This window comes from Arctopsyche grandis, chromosome 1 (assembly GCF_051622035.1).
Source record: "Arctopsyche grandis isolate Sample6627 chromosome 1, ASM5162203v2, whole genome shotgun sequence".
In the NCBI taxonomy this organism is placed as follows: Eukaryota; Metazoa; Arthropoda; class Insecta; order Trichoptera; family Hydropsychidae; genus Arctopsyche; species Arctopsyche grandis.
This window is the reverse complement of record NC_135355.1, coordinates 8,890,101-8,901,596: the sequence shown is the minus strand read 5'-3', so window position 1 is coordinate 8,901,596 and position 11,496 is coordinate 8,890,101. Positions and strand designations below refer to the sequence as shown.

The 11,496-nt window shown below is 36.6% G+C and overlaps 1 protein-coding gene across 1 annotated transcript; it reads right to left on the bottom strand.

The window, feature by feature from the left end:
* Nucleotides 1-2,766: 2,766 nt before the first annotated feature.
* Nucleotides 2,767-9,825, bottom strand: CaMKII (Calcium/calmodulin-dependent protein kinase II). The gene is made up of 2 exons (XM_077439818.1): nt 9,645-9,825; nt 2,767-4,687 (listed from the first exon to the last, which is right to left on the bottom strand). Exon 2 carries the CDS (start codon nt 4,588-4,590, stop codon nt 3,049-3,051), a length of 1,542 nt encoding a protein of 513 aa, XP_077295944.1. The 5' UTR covers nt 4,591-4,687; nt 9,645-9,825; the 3' UTR covers nt 2,767-3,048.
* Between the last annotated feature and the right edge of the window lie 1,671 nt (nt 9,826-11,496).

Genomic DNA, 11,496 nt, shown 5'->3' with positions numbered 1-11,496 from the left:
GTTACAGGAGAAATCCACATGCATAGAAATGAAAAAGTTGCAGGAGACTCGGTTTCGAGGTAGGTTTGAATGTAATCGAACATACATACAAGTGTAAAGTCAAGACAAGAACATTATGAGAGTCGTAGTAAACGTATAACAGTTTGGCCAGGGTTCAACAATTCAAGCGTAGGTCCCGATAGAGGTCGTATGCAGTGCAATGTGACCTAAACGCCCTTGCCAATCGCATGTAAGTGCTGCAAATTAAAATTAGTGCAGTACGAAAGCCGGTGTGTGAAGGTGAATTGTATAATTCGTATTAAAAAGTCACTTGTTAGACCAAAAGAATTTATTACAGATAATTTCATTACATATTATATTCGGAAGTAGAGAAATGCTGACAATGGATTTTAAGAGATATCTACCAAAAAAGAAGACTATACATCTGGCGTGATCTTATACACTAATTAAAGTCGTCACAAAAGTGATGGACTGATATATGTCAAAGATTAAAAAAAAAAATCAATATAAGTATCAACAAAATGTATATCATAATATAAATAAATAAAAATTGTCATAAATACTAACAATATATTGCAATTAAAACACATGTATAGGTTCAGACTCAAAAAAATGCGCCAAAATTGGTTTGCAAAAATGCGTACATATCAACCTACAATAAAACCTTAATAATATAAACAAATTACACTTTTTTTATATTCAAAAAACCATTTTTCACACAAAGTCGAGTGTGTCGATTTGAAAAGATTTTGAGTTGCGGACCAAAAATTTAGGCCTAAGGGCGAGGACTCAATAAACAATTTTTTGGTTTTACATATATGATAATAAAAAGCAAACGTTTGATGACTTGCCGAGATTCCCGGCACGCGGATGTTACCGCACTCACACTAGAGCTACAACTCTTAAACCCTGCAGTCACCAGCACATCATCATCATCATCATCATTATCATCATTTTTTATAAATATTATATATATTAATATTAGGTAAAGATCTGAAAAATACAAAAAAAGGATTAATACTTAAACTCTAAATCCACTTCACATAGCCATAATAATAAAGACTAGACAGTTTTTTTTTTTTTTAAGACAACCCATACAGCTATTGGCACTAAATCTGCATGGCACAAATAACATATACAAATAACAGTTCAATATAATAATACTTTTAAAATAGATTATTTGATTCTTTTGGCAAGTAAATCATTAATTAGACTTAGAATACTGTTGAATGCGTGTCGTAATATTCCCAAATAAACTTGAAAAATCCCCAACAGGCAGGGTGATATCGAAGTACAAACACGCCAAGGTCCAAAGCAGAATACATATATCCAGATTAGAGGAGATGCCTCCTCGAAGTTGACACTTGGTAGTGTGTATACGTGCGTAGTGCCAATAACTGCATATTATCACTTGTTAATAATATATAATAATAATCCTTAAGAGCTATTTATTTAATAACAATCCACAGAGTAAAACATGATTAAGAACACCTTGTGTACAATTTAAGCACGACAAAAAACATTTATAGATAACATGTAAAGAGAGACAAATTGTTTTTTTTTTTTTTTTAATAAAGAATGTGCTTAAAGTATTTCTATCTAGAAAAAAGTGACAACTGAAGCGCCACTGCAAATAAATAAATAATAAAATGGTTTCAGTTGTGTCCTATATTGAGCTTGATAGTTGTACCTCCAGGTCATGTGAGCCAAACTTGCTCGGCATTCGTTGACCGTAACTTCGATTATTCATAAAACGAGGGGGGAAAAATTTCAACATCATCACTATTAACCACACAAGAAAACAAACAAGAAAAAAACCTCACAATAATATGTCAATATAAACTATGAAGCATCAGAACAACTATATAAATATGTATGTATAGTATAAAAATCAGATCATCTTAACTGCAAAAAGCATACACCTGCAAAAGGCAAAGTGACAAATCTACTATTCCAATATAATGTATAAACTCTGAAAATGATATTCAAAAACTTCAGAATGCATTTTTTTTTAGATTATGTAAAATTGTATAATATTCAGTACTGGATTCTGTAAAAACTGACTTTATACACAATACCAATAAAGCACTTCATGTTATATAAATATTAGCGACGGATGAAAAGCCCGAATAATTAAAACTACAAAAATCGAAATAATAAAAGAAAACATGAAAACGAAAATCTCAAAAAAAGTAACTGTACAAAATATAAGCGGTAATAAATTACTAATGCTTAAATCATAAGAGTATAAAGGCGACCTAAAAAATTTCTAATTGTCAATCAGTTCTGTATGAGGTGATGATAGTTTTTAAACAAATAAATAATGAATTTTAATTAAACCTAAGTCATGGCTGTAGGTTTCTACCATCATCGAATAAATATTAGATAGAGATCTGTATTACATTAAAAATACTATTTATATATATATATATATATATATATATATATATATATATATATATATATATATATATATATATATATATATATATATATATTAACATATACACACACACGCAAACACATTATATACATAATAATGTATAAATATGAATATATATATATATATATATATATATATATATATATATATATATATATATATATATATATATATTATATATATATATATATATATATATATATATATATATATATATATATGTGTGTATAAATTAGTCAAAGATCATGGAACACAGCGACAGAGCTGTCAGCTGCTGTATTACAAAAAAGGAGTTTGAGCACGCTAAAGCCAAAGGTGCATTTGATTTGAGTGCGAAATATATTGATTTTAATAAATATAATCATAAAAAGTATCAGGATCAGTTTTCACCATACAGGATGCAATGTATTCAGCTGAGTTTCCAAATGAAGGCTTTCGACACTGACTATCGGTTTGATATGATTTCACACCAGACATTCTCTAAATTTATCCACAATTCTACACAATATATGTGGGTGTGTGTCGACTAATATGGAAACCTGTCCGTATCATGGTGAATAAATAAGATAGTCTAACGGTCCAATAGGAGGTGAGAGGAGGGGGAATTAGGAGCGGTGAAAATGGACCGAGGTCCACTTGGCCTGACGTTTATGCCATACGCGCGTCTCCTGCGTCTGAGTGGTGTGGGGGTGACCGTGCTCGTCGAGGAACTGCGTCAACCGCACATATGCAATGCACGCAGCTTCCTCACCCAACAAGTGGACGTGTGGATTCAAGATTGTAGTGTTCATCGGCTTGGCGGTCTTGCCGGGCACATTCTCCAAGTAGAACTTGTGGAAATCCATGCCTTCGACCAGATTGCCCAGAGCTTCGGGCTCGAACGCTGTAATGTGAGGGTCACAAATTTTAGCATATGTTTCGAAATCCCCGTTGTTGATCGCATCTATGAGTTGTTCCGTGATTTTGATGATCTCCTGTCGTCGTGCCGATTGAGCCGAGTTGCCTTCTGCTGAGCGAGTGTTCTTGCCAAACGAGTCAGCCTTACTCAGAGCCATTTCATCGTCGTGTTCTTTAGAGATAACAGTGCACGAACGATCGACTCCAGCTTTTTTATCCTTGTCGACATCGTCGTCCTCGATAGTGGTGCTGCTATCGGTGGACTCTTTCACCTGGGAGCCATCACCTTTCTTGGCTATCATTGAGCGGCCGGAGAAATTACGGGTGGCCAACATGGTGGTGAGAATGGCGCCTTTCAACTTACGACGAGCATTGAATTTCTTGAGGCAGTCCACGGTCTCCTGGCGGTGCATGACTGAAGCAACCCTCTCCCGATGGCAGATCCATGGGTGTTTGAGAGCCTCGGATGCAGTAATTCGTTTGTTAGGACTCACGGTGAGCATCTGATTGATGAGGCTTTTCGCCTCCGGAGTGACAGTGTCCCATTCGGGCGATGGATACTCGTAAGCGCCGGCTTTTATTTGGTTGTACAATCTATGTTGCTCCTCATCCCAAAAAGGAGGATAGCCGACAAGTAAAATATATAAAATTACTCCGCAAGCCCATATATCTACTGGCTTTCCGTACGGTTCCTTCTTGAGAACCTCTGGCGATAGATAGCCAGGAGTTCCAGCAAAGCCAAACCAGGCTTGCTGATCACCCTGAACTTCGATTGCCAAACCGAAATCAGCTAATTTTACAGCAGCTCCCTTGGCTTTGCTCGCTAGCAGTAAATTCTCAGGTTTCAGATCGCGATGAACAACGCCGTAATGATGGCAATGATGCACGGATTCCAAAATTTGCTGAATACAATGCGAAGCATCAGACTCAGAGTAGAATTCTCTGGCGACAATGTCTTCAAAGAGTTCCCCACCGGTGACTAGATCGAACACTAAATAATGGTAGTGCTCTTCTTGAATGGAATCGTGGAGACGGACTATGTTTGGGTGTTGCAGTTTGCGGCATATTCTTGCTTCCCTTTCGAGTTTTGCAAAGTCGCGTTGGGAGAGTTTTCTGGTGTTGATAATTTTTGCAGCAAACTCTAATCCGGTGGACTTCTGCACACTTCTTCTAACGACGGAGAACGCTCCCTTCCCCAATTCCTCCTTGAGTTCATAGTTGTCGGAAAAACGAGTGCAAGGTGTAGTCATGATGATGATTTATTAATATGAGATTTCACGAATATATTGAGATCCAAAAGTACAGTCTTCCGTCAAACCTCCTTTTGTGACTCGTCGAGATTCTGATCTGGAACAATAAAATTTACAAATGCTTACTGAAATCATGTTACGTATTCAAAATGTTTAGTACGAAAAATATTACTCGATAACCATTTATTTTCGCGTCAATCATTTAACCGGTAATTAGCAACATATCATCGAATATATAATAAGCTATAGGATTCTCTGATACTCAAAACGATAACAACCAGTTTGTAATGTAATTAAGTGCATGTTAAAGTGGAACTGTGCATAATCGAGATTAGTGATGGTAATAATATACTAAATACAAATATAGTTATATTTTATACACATATACATGTATGTAACAAACAACGATGTATCCATAAGGGTCGTTTTAAATCAGTGTCGCACAGATATATCGATTCACTTCATAATCAATTCATTCCTGCACACAATCTAATCCCAGACGGACACAATTGTAACGGCTGAATTTAAAGAAGACTTCGACCATTATGAATATTTTAAAAATCGTAGCACTCGAAAATGCTACAAATTATCAAAAACAATTATGTAAACTTACTATTTCAACCAAACTAATTAAATTAGTCTTTTAGAAATGAAAATGTGTCTATTTCAGAGCCATTAGTAAATTACTCGATCAGCTAAATACGCCCAACGATTTGTTAATTTATTTAACACGTTATTTTTGTACACGTATCTTCGATTAGAAATGACATAATACTCAAGCGCTCAATGTTAATCCACAATTGCACAAAAAAAACACAAATTACTGATCTCGTTTCATTAAACCTGGTTCTTATTTCGATACAAGTCCAAGTGGCTGCAAAAAATGTCATCACGGATTCGTTGCGAATGAGGGCTATTGACTGGTCATTATCTGTCATTCATATAATTAAACAGTGCATTATTGATGGGAATAGTCTAATATACGATTAAAAAAATCGTATAAAACGAACAAAGAACATTTTAAATTTGATCGAATTTCTATCATTAGCAATGGGTACGATTTAACGGTACATTGAGACTAGTAAATACTTTGTATCTTAAAAAAAATGTTTGTGCATTAAAAATTTGCATTATTTTCGGTGCATGAAACAATCTATGAATATTGTGCATATTGTGAATCGAATAAAATATTTTGGCATTATAAAGTGACCATTAAAAAATATGAAACGATCATTCGAAAAAATAGATTTTAGCATTAGATCAGATACAAAAAGTGGCAACTTTGCTATGTTCCGCTATTGACAACTGTCAAAAGTGTTTACTTTTGTTTACGTATTACGTATGAATATGAATGATGATGTCAGGTCGTAGAGTCGAAGCCAAGGTCGTAGGTGTCGAAGGTCGCAAGCCGAAGAGTAAAAACGAAGGAATCCAGTAGAGAGAAGCGTTGGTCGTTGTCGGTTCGTATTTTGGTCATTGTAATACACATTTAAGTAGCAAACATCCGCTTTTTGTAGTAAATATTTTTTTCAATGATCAAAGCAAAGTTTCTAATGCAATCTGTATCCGTCATTTAGAAAATGCACACAATTTTTTTGTAATGTACAGAATTTTTTTTTTAATGCACATTTATTTTATAAAATGGATGTTTAAATTGTTTCGAAAAATAATTTCATACCCAAATATATAACAAACCAAAAAAAAAAAATTTTTTTTTTAATATAAATATAACTAAGATCATTATTAGTTTGTTTGATTGATAGTTGCTACATTTTGGGGAGGATATCTCCCATTGGAGATATTGTCCTTTATAAGGAATTAATTATTATTTATCAAAGGCTGTTTCTTTTTACTCTTTTCATAGATGTCTCCTTTAGCACACCATACGCCAATGGATTTGGGTGGCACGCAAGACGCTTCCTATAACCGATGTTAAGTTAAGAAAAGTCTATCAGAAAAATACCGATATGTTTAATGCTATTTTTAAAATAATCGAATAAGAAAGTATATCAAACAGGTACGATTTTACATGGACACAAAGAATGCGTGGATCGAAAAATAATAAACATTTAGCATTAAATAAATATATGTATTTTTATGTAGAATAATATAAAATATCAATATCGATCAGTCAAACGTTACAACACGGGGCCCCCAAGTAGTTCGGGCCCTGGAACTTTAACCCCAGCTTCACCCCCCTCTCGGCGGTCCTGAATATATGTGCATCCATACATTTTTAAAAGCCTTCAGATATTATGAAATTTCTCATATGAAAATACTCTAAAAACCCATTATCAGTATACCCATTAGAGGTTACATTGCAAATTTTAGACAAATCAAGTCAAATGACGATTGCAAAACTAGCCTGAGGTTCTCCTCAGCTAGTTGATCATGATCTAGCAACTTACAAACACATCAAAATTCATAATAATGTTAATTAAATACATGACACGTCAAAAACAAATAATATACACACATGTGTACATATGTAAGTAAAAAATAATTATGTTTAAAAAAAAATTGCAAATAGTATGAAGTACATAATTCGTCATCATTTACATGTGCGAAATTTAAGTACATAGTTGCGTGTAAATCCAATTATTGGTAAAAATGAAAAAAGTCAGCCTAGCGTTTTAGCTTTTTTTTTTTAATAAGATGACCATGAACATGGACATGTGAGCTAGCTCATTCCCAGAATAAATTTAAGTCAATTAAAAAAAATTCTTTGTGTGAATGAAGGAGTAGTATAATTGAGCCTTTCAGTTGTACCAGATAGTGATTTGAAAATGGTAAGAAATACATAGTTAGGCCAGACTGTCACAATTATAAAGGCTATTTTGAGGAGCTCAAATCCATAATTATGTCATGTGGATGTATTTTCGTCTAATGGAAACAACCAATTGAGAAATATTTAATAACCACAATTTCGTTTTATTCTATCGAGTGCAACGATTTTCATGTATAATACGTATATCTTTGAATGTTGAAATATCTGAAAATTAGGTACTTATTGGTTAAACGGGCGTATCCGAGCATGGAGTATAACCAAAAAAAATACACAGCAATTTATATGAACGGCTTCTAGGTGATTGACGAATAATATCGATAAAAATCGAAAAAGTAATTCCCAAATAATTTTATAATGCTCGGATGCGCCTGTATAACCAATAAGTACCTAATTTTCAGATATTTCAACATTCAAAGATATACGCCCGTATAACCAATAAGTACTGAAAATTGTTTGCATCTACTTACTGTACTTCGATGAATAATAAGTGTACTACTTTCGTGAATAATTGTTGAAAAAATATCAGTAACTGCAACTGTGAATGAAAATTTTATAAAAATTAGCATTAAAATGGTCCATATGGACCTCCAGGGATTCATATACATATGTATACTTGCAGATTCATAAACCTATGGGAAGAATTGTGTCCACATTTGAAGTTTAGAAAAATTCAATATTAGGCAAGCTGGGGGTCCACAGTAAATTAAGAAAAGGCTTTGAAGAATAAAACCTTTTTTTTTTTCAAAAATAAAAAAAATGTATATTATAAAAATATGTACATTTATTATGAATAACGTAAAATAATTTGAAAATAAATTGCATATATTATTTAATGAAATGTAAAAACACGATCTTTTCGTTTATATATGTGTATACATAGGGTTGCCAGGCGTCCTGATTAATCGGGATTGTCCCAGTGTTCCGACTGAACCTTTCGGGACGCCCAAAATTCCCAGTTTTAAAAATTTTCTATTATGCATACCTTTTAAGCAATTTCAGGGACAAATTGAAGAAGTAGCAAATTTTATGAAACATTGACAGATTATTTGAAACAATGGCCAATAACATTAAAAAAATATTCTGCGTTTTTCCTGGATGAGTGTGGAAAAAATACCAGAGTAGCTAGAAATTGAAAAACTAGTTGAATATTTATATACGAAAAATATTATAAAAAATGACACATAATTGTTCAATCAATTTGTTCCATTAAACAATATATTGAAAAGAAAATTAAAATCTCCAAATTGGAATGGAAAAATGGGTAGTTAAATTATATTCTCGAATATTCTCGTTAATGGAGATTTAATGGAAATGAAAGACATAGACTAAGTGGTCTAATATTGTTGATTTTTTCAGGTTGGGGGGGGGGGGGGGGGGTCCCGGTTTGACTTGGAAGAAATCTGGCAACCCTACATATATGTATATCGTAAATGTTTGCCATGAATTCTATGCCATACGAACGTATTAGTATTAAAATTTTTCGACACACAATTATGGATTATGCAATCTTAAATATTGTCAATTTAAAATAAATTCCGTACAAAAATATGTCAAACGAGGTCGCAATTAATTAAGGGCAGTTTTTCAACATGAATCAATTAGTACAAAAATGAAATTTCACACGAAATAAGAGTACATTTTTGGCAATTACATCACGGCGAATCGAAATGTAGGGAAAATCGATAACAACAAAAAGTGCAATAATCGAGAGCGATAGACGAAACGGGGCGAATGAGGGTTCGGGTCGAACCGAATTCTTATTGGGCGAGGAGCGCATGCGAAAGTGAACGTTACGAACGGGCGCATAAGGGCGAGTGTCGCTTATCCGCAACGCCCCTAACAGCTTGTTGCTCGCAAACGGCCTGCAGGCGAGTGCAGACACTGCAGACACCGCCGACTCGGCCTCGGGGCGGAATTAACGGGGGGGGAAGCGGCGGAAGGGGGGGGGGGGGCGAGGCGGGGCGCGTCCACTCGCCGGGCCGTCTCCGGAGACACTGAAGGGAAAGAGCGAACAGCGAAACAGCGAAACAGCGAAACAGCCAACCCGCTATAATCGATATGCGGTATGTGGCGCCGCCCTTTCACGGGTGCACGGTGCACGATGCACGATGCACGATGCACACATGCAATTGTACTTGCACTTGCAGTCGCGCGACCTGCAGCACGACAATCACCGGTCTGCAATTTGTGGGGCGGGGTGGGGTGGGGTGGGGTGGGTGGGTGGGTGGGTGGGGCGGGGCGAAAAGCGGCGGAGTGGCGGACTGACCTGCGGGGGGCGCGGGCGCGGGCGCGGGCGAGTGCAATTGCGAGCGCGAGCGGTGGGGCGACTCGAAGACGCTGGCGTGTGGGTGGGCGGGTGAGGCGGGGTGGGGCGGGGCGCAGGCTCCAGCCGCAGCGGCCGCAGCCTGAGGTCAATCCGAGCCCGGTGTGGCCACCACCGACCGACTAACGCCACTCGCTAGTTTGCCACTCGCCGGCCGGCCCGACGACCACTGCCTGTACGATGGCAACACCAGCAGACTTTTCACATGTCTTGTTGGCGGTAATTGGACTATTCGTCACATTGGGGTGGTCACAAAGACAATTTTTGCCATGAAAATCGCGAATACACAATATTTGGCACTCAAGTTCTCGTTACTATGATAGTTATCGTTAGTATGATGGACTTTTAGGCTGCCAGATGTTCCGTTATAGAGATTTTAGTGACTCTGTAACGAGTAATTTGTGACCAGTAATCACCGAGCCCTTGTTGGCTACGTCCACACTACCGATATCTACACCCGATATTTTCGAAATTTGCCATAACTAGTTCCCATATAGCAACCACAGGTTGCAATATGGCAACTGGATATGGAAAATTTCGTATCTATCGAGTATAGATATCGGTAGTACGGACGTAGCCGTTAGGTTCGGTGATTATTGGTCACAAAGCGCTCGCCCAAAATTAACTAATATCTCTTTAACGGAACATCTGGCAGCCGAAAAGTCCATCATACTAACGATAACTATAATACTAATTCGCGATTTTCATGGCAAAAAATGTCTTCTGGACGATCGCAATGTGACTAATAATCCAATTACCGTCTTTTTAATTGATGGTTCGGTGATTACATCCCAAATGTGAATCGCTACCAGCATAACCGCCGCTACAAATTCACTCGCGCGGATCTCCTGTCGCACGAAAATTACCGTACAGAAAACTGCCCAAATCTCGTATAAAAAAGCATTTGTTCAGCAATATTTGGGTTTTCGGTACGGGAATTCTTCTGTGTGACAGGACAGTTTTCACATTTGGGATGTAATCACTAGTCACCGGAGCCTGAGGGGGCCGTGTATTGTTCAAAGGTTGTAAATGCATTGTTAAAGGTTTGCCAAACAATGGATAGCACTGTGACTATCCTACCTCTAGTAATCACCCCCCCCCCCCCCGGGAAATTTTTGAGCAATATTTGGGCAATTTTCCTGTGCAACAGGAGATCCGCGCGAACGGTTTTCGTAGCGGTGGTAATCCTGATAGCAGGGGCGTCATTTCAGCTTTTCCCATGGGGAGAGGGGCAAAATTTTTGACCAGTAATAAATGATTTTCTAGGGGGAGGGGTGTATTATACTAAAAAATGAATGACATTTTTATTTACATATGTATATATTTTTATCAATAAAAATCAGAGGAGAAAAAATTATATTCCTTAAAAAATACGAAACAAGACATCGTACTTTTTAAGGTCTGTTCATACTTAACAGCACTGCACGGCTTCAGCTCTGCACGACTCCGTTTCAAATATGTAATTTTATTACATTTCTATTCATATCTACCTACACGTCGCGGTCACGTCACGTTTACAGCAATTTGGCCGAGTGCAAGGCAAACTCGGCTTACTTATACATCAGAGGCCATGACGATACGGCGCAATATTGCTTACATCGTATTGTTGAGTACTTGAATACACGTGCATTCGTAGCTACGCATCAGAATACAAGTCAGCAAAAATGTTTCGACGTTTATCGAACGAAAAATTATGTATAATCGCGCTGTTGTCAAGAAAGCAATAAAAAAGCACGGAGGCGTTTTGATGTGCATTCCATGTTAAAAAATAGAAAAACTGAAGAAGAGTTTTGGA